The sequence below is a fragment of the Littorina saxatilis genome, linkage group LG17 (assembly GCF_037325665.1).
Source record: "Littorina saxatilis isolate snail1 linkage group LG17, US_GU_Lsax_2.0, whole genome shotgun sequence".
NCBI classification, from domain to species: domain Eukaryota; kingdom Metazoa; phylum Mollusca; class Gastropoda; order Littorinimorpha; family Littorinidae; genus Littorina; species Littorina saxatilis.
In genome coordinates, this window is record NC_090261.1 from 24,453,790 (window position 1) to 24,476,400 (window position 22,611).

Consider the following 22,611-nt stretch of genomic DNA (forward strand, 5'->3'; position numbering starts at 1 on the left):
TCAGGAATGGACAAGAAATAAGATGAAATTGTTTTCAAATCGATTTCGGAAATTTAATTTTAATCATAATTTTTATATTAATTATTTTTAATTTTCAGAGCTTGTTTTTAATACGAATATAACATATTTATATGTTTTTGGAATCAGAAAATGATGAAGAATAAGATAAACGTAAATTTGGATCGTTTTATATAAAAAAAAATTATTACAATTTTTAGATTTTTAATGACTAAAATAATTAATTAATTTTTAAGCCTCCAAGCTGAAATGCAATACCATAGTCCGACCTTTGTCGAAGATTGCTTGGCCAAAATTTCAATCAATTTTTATTGAAAAATGAGGGTGTGACAGTGCCGCCTCAACTTTTACAAAATGCCGGATATGACGTCATCAAAGACATTTATCGAAAAAATGAAAAAAAACGTCTGGGGATATCATACCCAGGAACTCTCATGAAAAATGTCATGAAGATCGGTCCAGTAGTTTACTCTGAATCGCTCTACACACACACACACACACACACACACACACACACACACACCACGACCCTCGTCTCGATTCCCCCCTCTATGTTAAAACATTTAGTCAAAACTTGACTAAATGTAAAAACACCCAACAAACGCTTGAACATATTATAATGTAAGAATACAAAGGGAATTCCATGTTTGTGTATCTTACCTTGAGGCCAACAGCGAAGAAGTTCACGCAGACGAACGAGCGCATCACGCAGAAAAACACTCAAAGTAAACATAACAAAACAACCTGTACAGATTATAATGTAAGAATTCAAAAGGAACTAAATGTTTGTGGCAGAACGTACCTCGAGCCACAAGCCAAGAAGTTCACGCAGACGAACGAGCGCATCGTGCAGAGACTGAGCGCAGAGAAGGAGCGACCCAAGACTGGCACACTCAGGGAGCTACAGCGCTTCGTTCTGTCCAAGGTGGAGGAGACTTTCAAGGAGTTCCTCGCTGTGAGTTACATCAGCTTTTTTCTCTTGAGGGTGTATAGTGGAACCCCCCCCCCCCCCTTTTAAGACCTCCAACAATCTGAGAAAGTAAGGCCTTAAAAAGGGCGGAGTCTTAAAATGGGGGTACATTTGTAGAGATTATGAACAAAAAGTCTAAGAAAACAGGGTCTTGAAAGGGAGGGAGTCTTGAATTGGGGGGTCTTAAAGGGGGGTTCCACTGTATTGAGTTGATATATGCTGCGTAGCTACAGCAAGCTCCCTCTTCGTGTGTTTTTCTCCTGATATTTTTGCCTTGTTCATCAGTATTTGCTTTATTTGTTCGTTTTTCGTCGAATTCCTGATAAACTTTGTCCATGCATTGTGATTGTCTTGTATTGTATCCCGGTGCGGCTAGTGTCTCCGTCAGCAAAATGATACGACTGATTGTTGACTGCTTGCTGAACCATACGCGAAAATACGATACATAGCTCTTTTTCGTTGAGAAACTGAGAACAACATTAAAGCTGCAAAATCCCTCTCTTGTCATTTTCCTCTTCCTCCTCTTTTTCCTTCTCCTGTTCTTCTTCTGTTTCATTTATCCGACGATCAGAGAGGGGAAGGGATATTATTTGAGGAAGAGATATCCTCTCGACCTGCTCCATAAAATAATTGACACTATTTGCTTGATCGAGAAAAGAGACCATAAGGTAAGGTGAGATGTTGGATATTGGATGTATGATATTTTCGAGTCAGCTAATAGAATGGTCATCAGAAAGTCCCTTTGTCTTTTCGTTCAGCGCCAATCGGAGGAGTTTGGGATCAACCCGGCAGACCTGGCCAGCATGTCACAGGCAGAGCTTGCCATGAGGATGGGCTCTGACCAGGCGCTCTTCGCGGGATGGCAAAAGGCCGGCAACAAGGGACAGAGCAGAGGCAAGGTACAGTGCTCGGAGTTTTCTCTATCTTCTTTCACTTTTGGCTTATGAGGGTATAAAGTTTGAGTCACTGATGATGTTGGTTTTATAGGGTAAGCTGGAGACAAAACACTTGTGTGCTTTGAAAGCTGCTTTGACTTTGAATATGTCTTTCATATTGAATATGTGTTCGCCTCTACCCGCTCTGTCCTCGAGCTCTGTCTGTCTGTCTGTCTGTCTGTCTGTCTGTCTGTCTGTCTCTCTCTCTCTCTCTCTCTCTCTCTCTCTCTCTCTCTCTCTCTCTCTCTCTCTCTCTCTCTTAATTTCGCGTAACTCTAAAACCATGACTCGACACTTTCGCTGTAAACTCTCTCTCTCTCTCTCTCTCTCTCTCTCTCTCTCTCTCTCTCTCTCTCTCTCTCTTAATTTCGCTTAACTCTAAAACCGTGACTAGACACTTTCGCTGTAAATTCTCTCTCTCTCTCTCTCTCTCTCTCTCTCTCTCTCTCTCTCTCTCTCTCTCTCTCTCTCTCTCTCTCTCTCTCTCTCTCTCTTAATTTCGCTTAACTCTAAAACCATGACTCGACACTTTCGCCGTAAACTCTCTCTCTCTCTCTCTCTCTCTCTCTCTCTCTCTCTCTCTCTCTCTCTCTCTCAATGATAGAAAACGTAAAGAAACAATTAAAGACAGAACTCAAACACCACACACAAACAAAGTTTGACAAACTTAACGAGACATTACATGCTCAGCAAAAACAAATAAGCAAAATCCAGAAAGAAAATCATTTTCTAAAATCAGAAATTGGCGAATTGAAAAAGATTCTCAAAACTCAGAGGCTGAAAAACAAAGACATACAGGCACCTGAAAAGGAATCTCCAAAAGATAACACTACAACAGACACTCCTTCCAGCGTGCAAGATTCCTCCAACAATATTAGCAGCCCTGTGAAACTGGCCAACATGTTCGCTGCTTTAACAGAGATGGACACTGAACATTCTACTATAGACGTGACTGCACCCTCATCACCTACACAACCACCAACATCCCATGAAACATCTGAAAATTCATCCAAAAGCCCTTCAAAAAACATGAAATCTCTGGCCGACTCAGCCACTCGTACCAAGACTTCAAATCCTGGCCCCAGACAGCAAGCGCCTCACCAGGACCAGACCCCCAGACAGCGCTTGGCGGAGTTCAGAGTTGCGTTTGACACAACGCATGTCCTACTTGGCGACTCTGTCCTCCGTCCGGTCAGACCGGACTTGTTGTTTCGGGAGAGACAGACCGAGAATCTCAGCGTGCCTGGCCTCAGTGTGGATGACCTTATGCACTGGATGAGTCACATTCCCCAGTGCAAACAAGTACAACTTGTCATCGTCCACATTGGGGTAAATACCTGCTGGGCGAACACGATCACCGAAAGCCTATGGACCAGATGCGTCAAACTTACAAAAAAAACATTCCCACACGCACGTGTTCTCTTCTCGGGGATCGTCCCTCCCCGAGGAGAACACATTGTAAAGAAGTCCGTGCTGACCTCAAACCATGCTCTTGCCGGAGTGTGTGACAGAGAAGGTGTGACATTTGTGGACCACACAACCACATTCTGCACTGGAAACGGTGCCCCTCGCAAAGCGCTGTATCGTGACGCACTTCACCCTAGCCAACAGGGCACCAGCCGACTGGCATGCAATATAAAGTATGCCTGCCTGCCTCGCCAACCGGACCAGCAGAGCCTTGGACGACGCAGGACTCTTCTGGAGTCCCCAACTTTGGTGCCGGGGTCGGACTATCCCCCTGAGCACCAACGGCTGTCCTTTCAGCAACAGCCGAGGCAAACGAATTTGCCCCCCCACTTCCCTCAACAGCAAAAACCTCCAACAATGCCCAATCGATCCAACAGCACCAAAAACGATCGCCACATCCAAGGGCCAGGACGTCAGACCACATCCCCCTCGCCACCTCCCTACCGCTGGCACTACGAGCAGCGTCAGGGTCAACTGAGGCCTCAGCTCTCCTTGCCATTCCCCTACGGCTGGCACAGCGAGCAGCATCTGGGTCAACAGAGGTCTCAGTCCCCCTTGCCACCTCACGACGGCTGGCACAGCGAGCAGCATCAGGGTCAACGGAGGTCACAGCCCCCCTTGCCATCCCCCTACGGATGGCACGGCGAACAGCAACAGGGTCAACAGAGGTCGCCCCCTTCACTCTTCCCCGCCCACCATGGCCAGCCTGTGCTCCCTCCGTGGTACTGCTATGACCCAGCAGTCCCGCGATACACACAGCCCCTCTTTCATAGTAACAGCCGCATAACTGAAGGAACATTTGTCTAATCATTTAAAAGGACAGAATATCACCAAGTGTGTGTGTGTGTGTGTGTGTGTGTGTGTGTGTGTGTGTGTGTGTGTGTGTGTGTGTGTGTGTGTGTGTGTGTGTGTGTGTGTGTGTGTGTGTGTGTGTTAGGCAAACTTAAATTCAACAACAATACAAGTGTTGTGGATATGTTTGATTATACATAATGGCCGTATTACTATAAATTAGAAACAAAAACTAAGGTGTTCTTACCGCCTTAAAGTGAGCAAAATAACGTTGTTGCAGAGGAAACGCTTGAAGTTTTGAAAGACAGAGAGTTTGGTCACAAACTGACAATTCATTCTTCAAAGTATATTAGCAGTGACTGATTATTCTTTTAGGTCTACAGCGTGTGCTTAAAGGCAATTATGCAAGTGAATCTGTGAATATTCTTAATTAAGCTTTCCTTGCACTCTTGAGAATCAGAACTCTATTACAACTGATGATTGTGTCGATACATTTTGTGAAGCCAAAAAACGCTCAGAGTTGAATCAGTTACTGATGATTCTGATCTGATACTGTGTCCGCTATTATCAAGTTGGGACTGTGTGAAAGCCCTCCATTCTCGTCATTCATCTTCGCGTGTCATTAACGTGACTACTGGTGTTTCAGTTATTCACTGTCGGGTCATTTTACTCGTTGAATTTGAGTTAATCTGCTCTGGTTAATTCTTGTTACTCTTAAGTCTACTTATTTCTCTTTGTGTAAAGTAGTGTAGCCTTTTTTTCTCTCTTTGTTTTGTCTTTCGTTTGAGTTTGACACCAAGTGTTAAACTCCATTGGTCGCATCTCTGTGTGTATCTGTGTATAGTATAATTCAATATTTTCTCCTTATCGATTATTGATTACTTTTGCTGTTTTAAAGTAATTTTGATTTTATTCTTTTTTTTTCTTTTTTTCTTTTCTTCTTAAAACGTGAAAACACTGTTTTGAGATTTATCATGAGTAATTCTTCTACCTCATGGCCCACAAAAGAGGGTCTTCGTATTGGACACCTTAATATAAACCATGCAATTAATAAATTACACGAAGTTTCCACCATGCTTTTAAACTCAGGAACACATTTTCATGTTATGGGGTTTACAGAATCAAGACTATCTGACACGATTTCGGATTCTGAGGTTTGTGTTCCAGGTTACAGTGTTGTACGCAGAAACCCCCAACAATGTAAAGAAACTGGATTGCTTGTGTATATAAGTGAATCATTGACCTACACACGTTTAACACATTTAGAACAGTTTGTGGAATCCGTCTGGATCGAGGTCAAATTAAAAAAGGCACCTCCAATGCTTATTGGTTTCTGCTATAGAAATCCAGCAGAACGTGTAAACTGGACGGACAAATGTTCACATATGTTAGATGCTGCTTTGTTAGAATCAAAAGAAACCATTCTCTTAGGAGATTTTAACATTGATTTATTAAAACAAAATAAACCATGGTTAGATATGTTCAACCTTTATGATCTCAAACAAGTCGTGAACACCCCTACTAGGGTTACTGCATCTACAAGCACTTTGATAGATCATGTCTATGTTTCTAACACCCGTAACGTTGCAGAAGTTTGTGTTCCAACCAGCGGCTGTAGTGATCATTTTCCTGTTTGTCTCACGTGGTCAAGAAAGGGTGTAAAAATCCCCAAAGTTGGTCACAAGACAGTAAAGTACCGCTCCTTTACTAAATTTAACGAGAACGCTTTTCTTGTAGACTTAAGTAATTCTTCTCTCTCTGATGTTTATAATTATACGGATCCTGATGATGCAATAACACACTGGATAAATGTCTTTACAGAAATATACGATAAACATGCCCCGTGGAGAATTAAGAGAGTCAAGCAAATAGTAAAACCTAAATGGTTTGATACTGAATTACAAGATGCTATTGGCCATCGTGATTTCTTAAAATCAGTTGGCAAGGAAGCAGAGTATAGAGAACAGAGAAATAAAGTAAACTCACTTAAACGAACAAAAAAAATTAAGTACTTTCATGACCTAGCGTCATCAAAGCAAAATTCAAAGAATATATGGAAAGCAATAAATGAACTTACAAATAAAACGATTGCCAGTCATTCAAGTTGTGTAAAGGACATATCCCCTGATGATTTAAACACGCATTTTTGAGTCACTTGAGAAAATGTGACTCTATGTAATCGGTCAGTGTTAGTCTGTCCGGCCGGCCGGCTGTCCGGCCGGCCGGCCGGCCGTCCGGCCGGCCGTCCGTAGACACCACCTTAACGTTGGACTTTTCTCGGAAACTATCAAAGCGATCGGGCTCATATTTTGTTTAGTCGTGACCTCCAATGACCTCTACACTTTAACGATGGTTTCGTTGACCTTTGACCTTTTTCAAGGTCACAGGTCAGCGTCAAAGGAAAAATTAGACATTTTATATCTTTGACAAAGTTCATCGGATGTGATTGAAACTTTGTAGGATTATTCTTTACATCAAAGTATTTACATCTGTAGCCTTTTACGAACGTTATCAGAAAAACAAGGGAGATAACTAGCCTTTTCTGTTCGGCAACACACAACTTAACGTTGGGCTTTTCTCGGAAACTATAAAAGTGACCGGGCTCAAATTTTATGTGAACGTGACTCCCAGTGACCTCTACACTTTGACGTCTGCTTTGGTGACCTTTGACCTTTTTCAAGGTCACAGGTATGTCTTGAAGGAAAAAAATTGAAATATCATATCTCTGAAACTATTCATCGGATTTGATTCAAACTTTATAGGATTATTCTTTACATCAAATTATTTACATCTGTATTGTGTTGTGAATAGCAATTTCTTCCTGTCCATCTGATGCCTCATATAATATTCAGAACTGCGAAAGTGACTCGATCGAGCGTTTGCTCTTCTTGTTCTAAAATAGCTGAAAAAATTATTACAAATGACAAATCCAATTTGAACAATTTGAAAGTGTTAGAAGAATATTGTGAGTCGAAACAAGTTTCAAGTCAAGCGAATATTCCTCTACTTAAAGTACCTGAAGTTTTTTACGCACTTACACACCTTAAGCAAACAGGCTCCCGGGGAATCGACGGCCTCGATGGTAGGATTCTTAAATTGTCAGCCCCTGTAATTTCTGAAACACTCACTTACCTTTATAATCTTTGTTTAGACAAAAATTATTTCCCAGTCGCCCTGAAACAGGCTAAAGTCATTCCTCTGTTTAAATCAGGTGATAAAAAAGACCCATCAAACTATAGGCCAATTTCAATATTGTCTGTTTTATCAAAACCACTTGAAAAACACATTAACAAACATATTCTAATGCATCTTAACCAAAACAATTTACTTCACCCTAAACAATCGGGTTTTAGAGCTAACCATTCCTGCCATACTGCCTTAGTTTCTCTTGTTGATCAATGGCTGGAGAAAATAAACGACAATGAATTCTGTGGTGCCATTTTTGTTGATTTTGCTAAAGCCTTTGACGTTATTGATCACACGTTATTACTGAGAAAATTTGCATTGTATGGCGTCGGAATCGAAACTGTCAAACTTATTAGTTCATTTCTCACCGGCAGACAACAGACTGTACTAACAAACGCCTCGGCGTCGAGCATGCAAGAAGTAAAATACGGTGTACCACAAGGATCGGTTTTAGGACCCCTCCTCTTCTCTATATACATTAATGACCTCCCCCTACATATTCAAAATGTATGTGAACTTTTTGCAGATGACACCACAATTCACTCCAGCAACACAAATGTAACTCGCTTATCAGAATCACTTCAAAGGAGTTTAAACCAGTTGACAGAGTGGACTGAACTAAACCATATGTCTCTTAACCCAAAGAAAACCAAATATATGGTCATAACAACAAGACAAAAACGCCAGAATATTTGTTCAGCTGGTCCTGCTTTAATGATAGATGGTGAAATAGTGGAAAAAGTCGACCATCACAAACTGCTGGGTGTTAATATCGATAACAACTTGTCTTGGTCAACCCACATAGAGCAACTTAGTAAAGTGGTGTCTAAGAAAGTGTATCTCTTATCTAGAATTAAACACTTCCTGAACTGCCAAACCAGAAAGTTATTCTTCATTGCTCATATTCAATCTGTTATTGATTACGCATCCACTCTATGGGACTCCGCAAGTGAAAATTCCTTAAAACCACTCAGCAGATTACATAAAAGAGCGCTAAAAGTAGTATTACTAAAGCACACTACCCTCACAGAGTTAGACTACATACATTTAGGGATCTTACCTCTAAAGTCAAGACTGCTTTTTAACAAAGGAATCTTTATGCATAAAATCATATCCGAAACTCTACCCCAAACCATTTGTTCAAAGTTCTCTTTGAAGAATTCACACCACCTTATGAAATTTAACACTCCTCTTCCTAGGATAGACTTATTTAAGTCTAGTCTAGTTTATTCAGGTGGCCGTCTCTGGAACGCTCTTCCGAATGCCTTACGGGAAGCTACCAGCACAGATTCTTTCAAAAACAAATATATATCCCATTTAATGAAAATAGTATATTCTTGATTGTTATGTCCTTTGGGACACAGTCACTCACTTTTGATTTATTGTTTTGTTCACGAAATTATGATGTTCTGCATAATATCCATTGTCTTACAGAGTTGATGTACTATTGCATATAGTATTCTGACTCTAATTGACTTGCAAATTTTTACATTGCACCTTGTCATGAACATCTTTGGGACACAGTCACTCACTTTTGATTTATTGTTTTGTTCACGAAATTATGATGTTCTGCATAATATCCATTGTCTTCCAGAGTTGATGTACTATTGCATATAGTATTCTGACTCTAATTGACTTGCAAATTTTTACATTGCACCTTGTCATGAACATTTATAAACTACAATGTTTCATATAATGCACTTATGTACATAAACTTATACTGTTTTACTAATTATGTAAGTATGTAGTAGTAGTTATTATAGTAGATTTAGTCCCTCTTTAGGGCGAGGGCCAGATGCAAAAAAGTATACCAATGCTTATTCTGTTACCCTCGTAAAATAAAGAATTGTCATTGTCATTGTCATTGTCATTGTCTCTCTCTCTCTCTCTCTCTCTCTCTCTCTCTCTCTCTCTCTCTCTCTCTCTCTCTCTCTCTCTCTCTCTCTCTCTCTCGCGCTCTCTCTCGCGCTCTCTCTCTTAATTTCGCGCTAAGCTAAAACTCTTTTCCTTCTTTTTTTTGCCTGATGTTTTCGTTCGTTATTTTGTTTTTCCGACCTTTTTCAACAAATGTTCTGCTTTTGTTCGCACTTAATTTTTTTCCTACTAATTTTCATTTTTGTTAATTTTTGCTCACAGTTTTTCTTGTTTGACACACTTTTGCATTTTATAGATTTTCTACAGGATGGTCATATTTTATATCGTGGAAGTTGTAAGTCACTTGTGCACACCTTCAGTGTTTATCGTGGTGTTTGTCAACACTCTGTACATAGCAGCAGCCACTGTAGACGGTTGACAGTGCGATGGCTTTATAGTGGGTTTGTTACACGTCTGATGGATGGATATGTGAAAAACGGCCAACTTTTGGATCCGTTGAAGTAGTGGTAGTAGAGAGGTGTTTTATGGTACAGGTTTGGTAGCTCTCTGCACGGATCAGGGGATAATATCTTCTTTTCAGCATTCTGAGCGCGTTTTTCTCTTTGCGTGGCGTGAATCAGGGCACTTTCACTATGATGGACGTTCATTTTATGTCCGTTGAAAAAAATAAGCTCTTTATTCTCGTGTATTGTACCACCCGCGTATACCAGGGAAGAAATCGTTACTGTGTTATAGCACCGACGTTTTGGGAAAAAATGAAAGCAAAAAAAAGCATTGCACTGACGGTAACATTGCTTCACACTCCTGCAATCAGAACAAAGAGGCAGAGAAGAAGAGGAAAGAAGAAGAGGAAAAAGAGAAAGAAGAGCGAGATGCTCGCAACAAGATCGCCACTATGCACTTCACTTCGGTCAAGATCCACGTTTTCGAAGACGGCCACGATGGCCGCTCCACCAAGAGGCCCAGAGGCCAAGGAGGCCAGAAAGGCCAAGATGGAAAAGCTGTCCTGAGCAGGACAGACTCTTACAGTCGCAGGAAAGGCAAGTCTCGTAGGCCTAACGCCATTGAAACGATTCCAGAGATTCAGGAGACTGAGGCGGACGCCAAGGTATTGGATGGAGAGTTGGAGAAGGTTCTGCTTTTGTGGAGTTTGGTTCTAACCTCATATATTCCGCTTGGCGACAGCGTATTGGTTTGGCGGCTGGAGGGACGAAATGTGTTTGGAGTTGGTTTGAAGCATATCAGTACTCATTGTGCTTACAGATACTGACCCGCGCTAATGGCGTTTATGTTATGTTTGCAGCAGTATTTTATTTGAGGATGTGAGAAAAGTGGGACGTCATGCCTGGTGCTTGGTTTGCTGTGAAGGAAATGGAAGGATGGATGAATGGCAGTTGATTCAGCATGCTTTGAAGTGAACCGACATATCGAATGTATGCAATTTGTGGATTGTGCCAGCATATATAAGAACTGTTTAACATGACGGGGACAATCGCAAAGCAAAGGAATATAGAAAACAAAATTGTAAAACAGACATGCATACACAATCACATGCCTTGCTTCTAATATGTGTACGTGTTAATGCGCCCAGGTCCTTAACCTCAGTATAGTCTTGATCAAACCACAGTCGCCTGATAGAAGTTACAAAAACCGTGCCTCCCCACTATCATACCTGCATTGTCACCATTGTTACTCAACAGGCCACCATACCCTTTCAAGCGCCTGTTTCACAGGACGTTGAAAGCAATCATCGAGATACATTACACCCGAAGAAGTTATACCGCTTCTTACCCGACTAATCGAACTAGCTATGCGTGTGTGTGTGTGACTTATCTGTGAATTTCATCTCTGTATATAGTCACTTGTGGCAGATTCTGGACCCTATTCAGGTTTGCCAATAGCTTGTTTGACCCAGTAATTGAACTAGCTGGCGTAAACAACCCTTAGTGCATTGTGTTGTATTGTCTTCATCTTGTTCTGACAGTTTTCTGTATATATCGACTTGGCGTCATGATTATAGTGAGGTGTGTGTGTGTGGAGTAACAGTTTGGCAACTTGTGTGCGATTTACTGTGTAATGAGTAATTGTTTTGATGATGATTGTGAACACCGACGATTACCATCTGTTCGTTCTTTTGCACTTCTGTTTGTAAGGCCAAAAAAAAAAAGGTGTGGTTACGGTAACATAGCCACACAAAAAAATAGGGTAGGAAGGTAGGCAATCACTTTTTTTTTTTAACTTTTTTTTCTAATGTATACAAATTAAACCTACTTGACAGGAAAATAAGTGTGCGACTCGGGCGATTTCGCTTTCATTGCGTTTTCTGCTCTCGTTTTTTTTTTTTTTGGTTTGTTTTTTTTGACAAATGTAATAAAAAAAAGTTATAGGGTCGGCCCCTAAAAATAGGGTAGGTCGGGTTACCGTAACCACACCTATTTTTTTTTAGGCCTAAGTATTCAGGTTCTCCTCGTTTTAATGGTCATGGATGAGAATGAAATTACTTAAAATTTATCACTTATGAATTGAGATGATGATCTGACAGAATACACGCTTTATGTCCAATGCCATCAACTGAGCATTATTTGTACAATTATTGTCAAAAATCAATACGCCTGCAGACATTTTCGTTTTATACTGAAGTCTTCAGTCATGGGATGTGTCGGTTTTGCTGAGGTTTAACAAAATAATAAGATGTGACTTTCGTGGTATATTTTTTAAATTAATACACATGTAAAATCGTTCTCCATGATGAGCTGTACATAGAAAACGATGACGTAAGCTTGGCATGTGTTGCTGTTTAAAAACTCTGTCCGATGTTGTTAACCGGAAGGATAACACGATCTCAGTTTTGCATGTTACCAGAAGCCTGTATAATGCCAATGGTCATGCATGTTGTTTGTCTTCATATTGTTAGTTGAACTGGATGTTAGTGTGAAAATGTGCTAATTCTTATTAGTATGCAACCAGGTTGGACATATACATGTCATATTCTGATCTCAATCATTGATTCGTTCGGTTAAGATACTTTCTTCTGGTACAATAATAAAAATAACAATGACGTGAATAGTATACCAATGTGATTAAATAAATAATTTGCTCCGTCAAACTGAGAAATATCCAATTATCCCTGCTGCAACTAAAAGTATATACAAATCATTGAAGTCAAACAATGAACACATCTACTTACCAGCCAAAGCACCCGCAACAGGTCCATCCAGTTACCAGTCTATATATCATGCAAGTTCAAAATTCAAATAATCTCTTTGGAGAGTTAAAGTTCAAAATGATCTTACTTGATACGTTTTCGAGATGTCCTTGCGACCTGCAGATGAACAATCTATTCAACAAATATTTCATCTATATCTGAAGCAAACTGAGCCAGCAAATGTTGAATTCATTTTTGAAGTAAAATCAGCCAAAAAATATTCCATCCGTTATTGAGGTATAAGTTGCACATCATCCTATTGAAGACCTATTCACACTGTTCCTTACGGCCTGCCCTATAGGGAGAGTCCCAAGGTACACCCACCGGAGGACTGACAAGCGGTGGCGGGGATGGTGCCCCCAGCAGGGGCCCAAAGGACACGCCCACCACCCCCCTCCCTGCTTTCCGCAGGGGCAGACGCGGCAAGGTACCCCCGTCCCCCACTATTCCCCTGTACCCACTTTGCAATATATATAGACTCCATTACGCTGTGGCCAAATCATACGCGTGGCCACTTGCTTTTGTGTGAACCTTATTTGAAATGACTTGGCTCTGAATATCCATGTTTTTATTTTCTTCACAGATCACTTGCATATATATATTCACGCAAGATGCACGCGTGCTCATTTAGAATTTTGTTTCGACAAATTGGCAGTGTCTGTTATCTTAAGTATAGCCCCCATAAGCCCCTTCTTCAAACCCTAACCCCTAAAAACGCAGTTAGAAAATGTAACAGTTATTCATCATGACGTTTCAAATTGTTGTATAATGAGTGCATGTACTTTATAGGGTCTCTTTGTCATTCTTGAAAACAACCAACTAACCATAATAATAATAATATAATAACTGGACATTTTTAAGTGCCTAACCTATGGCTCTAGGCCCTTTACAAAAGAACATATACAGAATAGAACAATTAAATGTACAACCTACATTAAACAATTAACCATACAGATAAAAATCACCACATGTACTGTTCAAAGAAAATATGGAAAAGAGCACAGAAAAGAAGAACCTATTACCAACAGCAGTAGACATGTTCACGCTATGTCGAAATAATGTGTTCCTGTTATTATAGTGTGATGAATGTACATGTACACTCGCCCACAAAAGTCACGGAGGTATAGGCTTACTTTGCACCATACTCAGAACCAAGCTTGGCAGTCTTGCAGGGTGGCATTGTTTGTTGATGTGTATGGTTGTGGTGTGCCTTGCGCTATAGTCAAAGTGCCTTAAGACAAGCTTATCTCAAATATTTTTTAGATTGTGGATTTGTTTCCTTTGTGTGATTTGTGTATAAACTTCTTCTTCTTCTTCTTCTTCTGCGTTCGTGGGCTGAAACTCCCACGTGCACTCGTGGTTTGCACGAGTGGAATTTTACGTGTATGACCGTTTTTACCCCGCCATTTAGGCAGCCATACGCCGCTTTCGGAGGAAGCATGCTGGGTATTTTCGTGTTTCTATAACCCACCGAACTCTGACATGGATTACAGGATCTTTTTCGTGCGCACTTGGTCTTGTGCTTGCGTGTACACACGGGGGTGTTCGGACACCGAGGAGAGTCTGCACACAAAGTTGACTCTGAGAAATAAATCTCTCGCCGAACGTGGGGACGAACTCACGCTGACAGCGGCCAACTGGATACAAATCCAGCGCGCTACCGACTGAGCTACATCCCCGCCCCGTGTATAAACTATTCTACTGGTTTGCATGTACAAGATTTCATATCTTTTTTGTCACACCGTTACTCAAATTCGTCGCGATATAACCTTCGTGGTTGAAAACGACGTTAAACACCAAATAAAGAAAGAAAGTTACTCAAATGTTTGCGGTAACTCTTATGATAATGTACATCATGTCCTAACACAGTTGTATTCATTAACATCGTATTTCAAGTAGTATTTAACATACAAAGAGTTGCTTTGATTAAAAGTGCTTTTACTTGTATTGGTTGTCGAACTGATGCATCAAGCAACCCAGATAGGAGGAAACCTTTTCACTGTGTTATTGAACAGGAAGGGGGAAAACTGCATCTTAGCTGGCAACAAGAATGCGCTTTTTGGGGACAGTTTGAAAACTGTGTTTTGGACTCTGCTCGGAATATATACATTCGCTGGGGCAGGGTTGCTTTCTTTCTTTTGCAGTCTGTGGAGCGGGTTTGCCTGTTCTGTCTGAGAGTGGTCTTTCTTTTCTCTGCTATATATCTGAAAATGTTCGGTTTTCTAAGAAGGGACCTTGCAGAAAGTTTCGATGAGCACCCCATTGCCCCCCCTCCCCCCCTTGCTGTTTCCGTTTGTACAGTGTTCAGCAATTGATTGTTGAAAATATGTTCACTCGTATGTTCTTGTTCTTCATTCCTTTAAGGGGGCCGTACTTACATTGTTGGAATTTGACAAAATATACGCTCAACATTCCTCCATAGTTAAAACCACACAATTGTGCATATGCAAACCATTGTGCACTAAGTTTTGATGTCTTTATGTCCAACAAATGTTTTCAGAAACAGACTTTTATGGTGGAGCAACTGTTGCCCTATGGTTTGATTTTGAAGGGGAAGGAGGGGATGTAGTCATATTACCATCTTGCATGCCTTTCAAGCCCAAAGACTTTCCTTTATTTGTCCATGGTCTCGAGGTGGCAAGACAGTACGTATTTGCTCTCAGATCGTTTAACTGTTTGCGCTGAATTCCACACGTTTAAAACAACAACAACATCCACGATAACAACAATGTTATTCTTACTTGTTGTCCATCGAGTATATCACTGCTTGGTTGAAGCACCAGACTGCTGTTGAGATGCACCAGTTTGCTTGCACCAGCACCACCGCTGGCAAACAAAAGTGACTAATGTTATTGCAGAACAGCAAAATTGCACACCTCCAGCTTCGTGCACGCTGTTTTGTGTGCATTTTTACAGTGTATAAATATACTGAATGTCAAGTATATGCTCCTAATAAGATGTGCATATTTGATTTTAAACGAGGCCTGCTCTGAAACTACTTTGCCATGAACAATGCAATGATGTTAGAATTGGATCCATGGTTCTGTCTCTCTCATTTCTGGTAGTTTTATTCCGTGTAGTTGACTGTTTGGGACGGGGAGCGTGTGTTGGTGCTTTGGGACGTGGTGTTCATTTGAAAACTGAAATTCATTCTCATAGTTACTTTCAGGAACTATTGTTAATGTAATTTTTTGGGATATTTTTCATAGCTGATTTTTGTTAGCTGTAAACCTAGTGACAGTAGATGTATTTATTCATTTTTGTTAAGAGTTGTGAGTAAAGGCCACTAACATTTTGAGTGAAACACAACTGTACTGTGAATTTGTTTGCAGTGGAATGTAATTAACATCGACTACTAATCTTGTAAATAGCATTTTATGAGTTGAACATTTCTGTGTTGATGTGGTCGCCTTCAACCTCCAATTTGGAAGTTTAAACCAAATAATTTGCCAACACATGAGAAGCCTTGTTTCCCTGTTTAGAATGTATTTGTCAAAGATGTAAAGACTTGTATAGAAGAAGCTTAAGAATAGTCGTATAGCTGTATTCAAAGGTAAGCTCACAAGAGTCTTTTCGATATCAAAGCTGTTACTGGAACTATCCAACTTTCTATATTTAGTTCAAACCACGTAGCATATTGAATGCTGAAGTCACGAAATAGAGCAAAACAACGGTGGGTAAACAATGCACCCAAAGCCTTTTTTCTTTTTTAAAAAGTTTTTACGTAGATTGTAAGGTGTTTTAGCTTTTCTTAAGTTTTAACCCTTTGAATTTAAAGGCGATCATCCGTCTCCAGGAGACCAAGCCTTGGTATAGTAGAAGGCCACAGAGCTAAATTAAGCGTTGACAGCACAAGAAACTAGAGCTACATCTGCCGTGCGCTGATGTTGGCCTTTATTTTTGTTTCCTTTAGGTACATTTACATTTTAGAAGAGCTTTTACCATAGTTAGACCTGTGGCGTAACGGACAATTTCTAGAACACTAGGCTGTTATTTTTTGCACGAAAGTTTTGTCTGCAAAAACCCAAAAGCTCAAGATCCTTTCCTGGGACATTTCAAACGAGAGAGAAAAAATCTACTTATTTTGCATTCACTGACTAGGCTCTTATTTTCTGCTCAAAAAAAGTGTCTGCAAACTCAAATCCTCAAGAATAATTTCCTGGGACTATTCAACCGAGAGAGAGAAAAAAACTACTTATTTTGACTTGGTTTTGTTTTTGCATCGTTTTGTTTTCACGTTCAACATATCTGCTGATCTCTTTGCCTCCAGACGACAGGTCGGTCCCAGCCTGTGCGGGAAGACAAGAACGAGTTCCTGAACGCGCTGGGTCAGTCGGCAGCCGGTCAGCCCACAGTGCCCATGCTCTACTTCTACAAGTATCTCTTGAAGCACGGGGAAGAGGATGGCATGCCGCAGCTCGACAAAGACCTCTTCTTCTACATCGAGGTGCAGAAATTTAAGGTGAGATTTCGTATCTTCAAAAATGTTTTATTCGGGCATTTTGTCATGCAATGTACAGAACACAAGGGTTTAATGTATTAGACGGGGAAAAGACATGTTCAATACAATAGACAAGCAGTTATGACAAGGTGAGATTTTATCTGCTGCAAAGGGAGAGTGAACTTTTCATTGTTGACTGAAGCTTGTTCCTTGTCTTGTTCTCTGGCGAGTTCTTTTTCGTAGCGGATAATTGATATTTTGACATTTCAAACCTCTTAAGGAGTAAACCATGCCTGTTTATTTCAAAGTGAAAATCTTAATGGATGTATAGCACGTAGTCAAGTAGTCTAGACTTTGGAACTGAATCTTCATAGACTGAATGTTTTGCGCGTGCGGCTTGACCTCATTATAGAGAAGAGTGTTGTGATGACTGGAATAATAGGAGCGAACGAGAAAAAGAAGAAGAAGATAGACTGTGATAATATGAATGTCAGCCTTTTCCTGTCATATTAACCGTTTAGCCCCCACGAAAAGTCTAATTTGATAACAACAGCTGAGCCTTGTGAGTTTCTTTAAAAAAAATGATAAGCATGACCAGAACTGTGTGTTGGTTTGCAGTATTGCAGCCACGCCTTCTCAGACGAAGAGATGATGAAGCGAAAGGTTCAGTCCATTGTGGATTGTTTCCTAGACTCCGTCTACTCACCAACGTTGCAGGTAATGTGTGTTCTGAGGTTCCTTGCTTGCCAAAGGCTTTCATCATAGAATCAAAAAAACAGTAATTGTAGGTTATTGGAACGTTTCATTATTGGCAAAACAAAACGTTATATTTAATAATAAATAATAATAAAACATTCTTTTATAGCGCTGTTCACCGCCGAATGGCAGTCTCATGGCGCTTTACATTAGACATTAAAATTTAAAATGTACAGTACGTCGACCTTGTGGTCTTTGAAGTAGACAGACAAACAAACACATATGGTACAAATAATGAACTGATCTCAAAGTCCTACCTTTCATCATAGAGTAAAATGCAACTTATGGTACAAATAATGAACTGATCTCAAAGTCCTACCTTTCATCATAGAATAAAATGCAACTTATGGTACAAATAATGAACTTATCTCAAAGTCCTACCTTTCATCATAGAGTAAAATGCAACTTATGGTACAAATAATGAACTTATCTCAAAGTCCTACCTTTCATCATAGAGTAAAATGCAACTTATGGTACAAATAATGAACTTATTTCAAAGTCCTACCTTTCATCATAGAGTAAAATGCAACTTATGGTACAAATAATGAACTTATTTCAAAGTCCTACCTTTCATCATAGAGTAAAATGCAACTTATGGTACAAATAATGAACTTATTTCAAAGTCCTACCTTTCATCATAGAGTAAAATGCAACTTATGGTACAAATAATGAACTTATTTCAAAGTCCTACCTTTCATCATAGAGTAAAATGCAACTTATGGTACAAATAATGAACTGATCTCAAAGTCCTACCTTTCATCATAGAGTAAAATGCAACTTCATGATGAAGAAAAGGAAGCAGAACTGTGTACGTATAAATAACTGTATTGCATGCTGCGAAAGGTAAATCTACAGTTTGAATTTGAGAACCTATGCGACTGTGTAAGTGGCCCAGAAAGCTAGACGACAGTGAAAGAAAGCAACACTTAAGAGATGACTTTTTCCTGATCGTATTGCGTATAGAGCGAACCACAGGAATCTATGCTCTCCGCACTTTACCTAATATCTTTGAATAACAACATGCTATTTGAACATCAAATACAAACAAACATTCTAGCAAAATAGCGTAACTATAAACTTACAACACATTATCCACGTATTGACAATATCATTCAGATACACAAGCAACCACTTTGGGTCAATACCATGCAGATACACAAACATCCACTTTGAGACAATACCATTCAGATACAAAAACATCAACTTATAGACAATACCATTCAGATACACAAACATCCACTTTGGGACAATACCACTCAGATACACAAACATCCACTTTGGGACTTACCCAAACATCCACGTATGGACAATACCATTCCGATACACAAACAACCACTTTGGGACAATAAAAATCAGATACACAAACATCCACTAATTGACAAAACAATTCAGATACACAAACATCCACTTATGGACATTACCATTCCGATACACAAACAACCACTTTGGGACAATACCATTCAGATACACAAACATCCACTTTGGGACATACCCAATAATCCACTTATGGACAATAACATTCAGATACACAAACAACCATTTTGGGACAATACCATTCAGAAACACAAACATCCACTTATGGACAATACAATTCAGATACAGAAACATCCACTTATGGACAATACCATACAGATACACAAAGATCCCCTTTGGGATATATACACAAAGATCCACTTTGGGATATACACAAAGATCCACTTTGGGATATACATAAAGATCCACTTATGCACAATACCACCCAACCTTTGCCCTGTGTCTTGCTGCACAGATTGACATAAGCAGTGAGATGCACATCAAGATGATGAAGGCTTCCCAGCGTTACCTGGGCGGGAAGGAGGTGCTGCCTTCCCTGTTTGACGAGGCGCAGTACTACGTCTTCAAGGAACTCCTCCCCTACTGGGCAGGCTTCCGCAAGTCACAACAACACCCTGAGTCGCCCAAGAAACGGCCAGGTCAGCTTTTGTTGTCTTAGGTTATTTTTTATTTCAAGTTTTGATGAATGTTTTTGGTTGTTTGATGTTTGTTCTGGTTGTTGTTTGATGTTGTTTGTGTGTTTGTGTGTGTGTGTGTGTGTGTATGTGTGTGTGTGTGTGTGTGCATGCGTATGTTTTTGTGTGTGTTATTAATGTTTTGGGGGTAAAGTTTGTTTGTTTAACTGTATTTCGTGTTTCTTTAACTGATAATAAAAAAGAGGGGTTGAGTTTAGAATTAAACTGCAAGCAACAAGATCATCCCGAGAAACGTAAGAAACAACTCGGTCAAGTTTTGTTTTGAGCTATTTCATATTTCAAAGTTTGATTTCCTCAAAATGTTTTATTGAGGCAGATCATGGAATGCAGAGACATCAAAGACATGATTCATATAACAAAGCAAAACATTTGAGTGTTGTTTTAATTTATTTTGTCTTATATTGTTTAACTGTATTTTAGTTATTTTGTTTATAATTGACAAGAGAAACGACGGTTTTAGTTTCCAGTTTAGGGGAATGAAGTCGAGGATAGAAAAAAGTTGTCGTTATTGTCGTCTTCTTGGTTCTTCACTTTTTATGTTACCATTCTGGTTCTTGTTGATATGTCATTTTCGGTAGAATTTCCTTTCGTTTCTTCTGCACATTATCGCTTAATTTGCTCTTTCTGTCATTTTCTGTTTAGTATTTGATTTCTGTATACAGTGATGTGGTACTCAGCAATCGCTTTGTCGTTAATCTTAATGGTGACTATACCTCCTCCTTGTTTTGTCTAAACAGTGACGAAGTATGAGAAGATGCTCAAGAAGAGACTGGAGAACATTGAGAACTACACAATTCCATCCAAAGACTTTCATCTACCCCGTATTCCTGAAGGAGCCATTCCCTCTTACACCATCTCCATCTTCGAAGGCGTAAAATACAGGGTGAGTCGTGTTGTAATTTACACTCACACCTACATGATAGTGCTACTCTTCCTCTTCAAAATATACATGAGAGAAACAAATTATGTGAATAACAGACGATGTAGCTACACTTGACCTGGTCTTAAACTGAAAATCTTATATACATACTTTTACAGTACAGTTTTAAGTCTGCTTAATTAATGAGCTAACATCATTAGCTGCAGTCTTGATGTAGATGTATATTCATAATGTATTAGCTATGATAATTCAGTAGTTAAACAGTCGATATTATGCTGTGTAACTGCCTACATAAATTGCATTTTGATTTGATCAGAATGAGGAACTTTGCAGCAGCTTTAGAACTTTGAGTTGATTTTTATGAAGGCTGAGAAGGACGAAAGGGAAAGGTCAAAAGGAAATTTAAATAAAAAATGTTGAATTGTGTGAAATTTCTTATTCTGTTATAATCACATTTAATAGAGGTAAGACTGCTTTGGGTGTACACCAGAGGCTTACTACAAGGTTACCTCAAGGTACCAGTGTTATTTTCAGCCCGTCACACCACCGCCGCACTCAGTTTCCGCACGACTCTCCACACGCAGTGAAAGTGTAGATCAGTTTGTCATGTGATCTGCATGCTGTGAGTTGATTGGCTGATTGCCGCTAGAAAATGGTCGTGGCCAGTGTAGCTTTTTTTTTCTAAGCACGGAAAGAAACAACCTTTGGGACGGGCACTAAATGTCTCCTTTCTCTGACAATTGTGTATGTCCCTGTACCTCAAACACGCAAAGCTAGTGTGCACTTCTGTGCAGCTCTTGAGTATTCAACCGGGTCTTTGGGTTTAACCTCTTCTCACTCTGCCAGTATTAAAAAAAAATCCAAAAAGATTCATGAAAAATGCAATTATTATGGGTTTAACAATTACTTACGTAATATTTACAACGTGTGTATATATCTATCCCACATTGCGTGTACAACTAATGACATTTTTAAGTTGAAATCCTGAACATATGTATATCCTTTTAAAACAATCTATCAAATTAGCAGAGCTCATTTCTTACACTGCATATATATTCTTTCCAACTGATAATAAAGACAAAGACGGACAAGTACTTAAAACAGAATATAGTATGTTTTCTAATGGCTGGTGTGTTACGGATACAGTTTAGATGAAATCACGGCGATACAACATGTATCTAGAGACATTATGACGTAAAACGTCACTTATTTTGTTATCAATAAAACGTGAACACGTACTTAAATAGTGAAACGTTAGTTATTCATTCCGTACTACAGCCGTGTGCCAATCGTATCATTCATATGGACAAACAAATCAATCGTACAGAACTGCAGCTTCGATAAAGCACCTAGTTTGCACAATCACATACACCGATCTATGCGTATCCTTTCTCTCTGGGGTTTGGGTGGACAATATATATATATACACTCGTCACAATTAGGTAGATGTTTCTCTTCTTCACAAAATGCGCACCATAGTTTCCCGTTTTCATAAAAAGCACATTATAATGTTCCTTTTATTTACCAAGACGAACATAGTTTTGTTCGAAAGGAGTAACCCTATGCTGCATGTATAGGTATTTATCTTTATATCAATTCTGACAGATATTTTCACAGTATGGTGTACGTATAAACTTAAGTTGGTGGAAAAAAAATCAAAAACACTACTACGATTCTAAGTTGGTGAGCACTGTTTTCTCCGAACTTCTTAGTTTCTCTGGTACAACATTCTGAAAGGAATAGCCTTACGTTCCTCCATTTGATGACTGTCCCGTCTGTCACAATTCGATTGTTGTTGGAAACAAGTCTTTCTTGGGCATAAATGGTTGCTTTTGTTTCTTTGCCTATAATAAACACTGTTCTCTTATGTGAATCTGTCGTTCTTCAAAAATGTTGCTTTCTTTACAAATATAAGTGACAGATTAATTTTTTGTATTTCGATTTCAATTGTTTAAAAGGATCCAGCGGTAAGTCGACTGCCCGGTCAAAAATCTTACTACATTTAAAACTGTAGACCTTTTTCATTTTGCTTAAAAAAATACTGCAAATATGAATTTGTTCCAGTATAAACGTTATT

General features: G+C 39.5%; 1 protein-coding gene across 7 annotated transcripts in view; it reads left to right on the forward strand.

The window, feature by feature from the left end:
• Positions 1–22,611, forward strand: part of LOC138952372 (regulator of G-protein signaling 22-like) — an 86,675-nt gene that overhangs the window by 58,696 nt on the left and 5,368 nt on the right. For 4 of the 7 annotated variants that reach the window (XM_070324027.1, XM_070324028.1, XM_070324030.1 and 1 more), the window contains 8 exons: positions 814–973; positions 1,747–1,887; positions 10,058–10,351; positions 12,750–12,875; positions 16,719–16,910; positions 17,508–17,606; positions 19,414–19,597; positions 20,392–20,537. In XM_070324027.1, the coding sequence (XP_070180128.1) occupies positions 814–973; positions 1,747–1,887; positions 10,058–10,351; positions 12,750–12,875; positions 16,719–16,910; positions 17,508–17,606; positions 19,414–19,597; positions 20,392–20,537 (1,342 nt within the window). Of the gene's footprint in view, positions 1–813; positions 974–1,746; positions 1,888–10,057; positions 10,352–12,749; positions 12,876–16,718; positions 16,911–17,507; positions 17,607–19,413; positions 19,598–20,391; positions 20,538–21,068; positions 21,157–22,611 lie in introns of all 7 variants that reach the window. The other 3 variants (XM_070324031.1, XM_070324033.1, XM_070324034.1) reach the window with 3 other exon arrangements.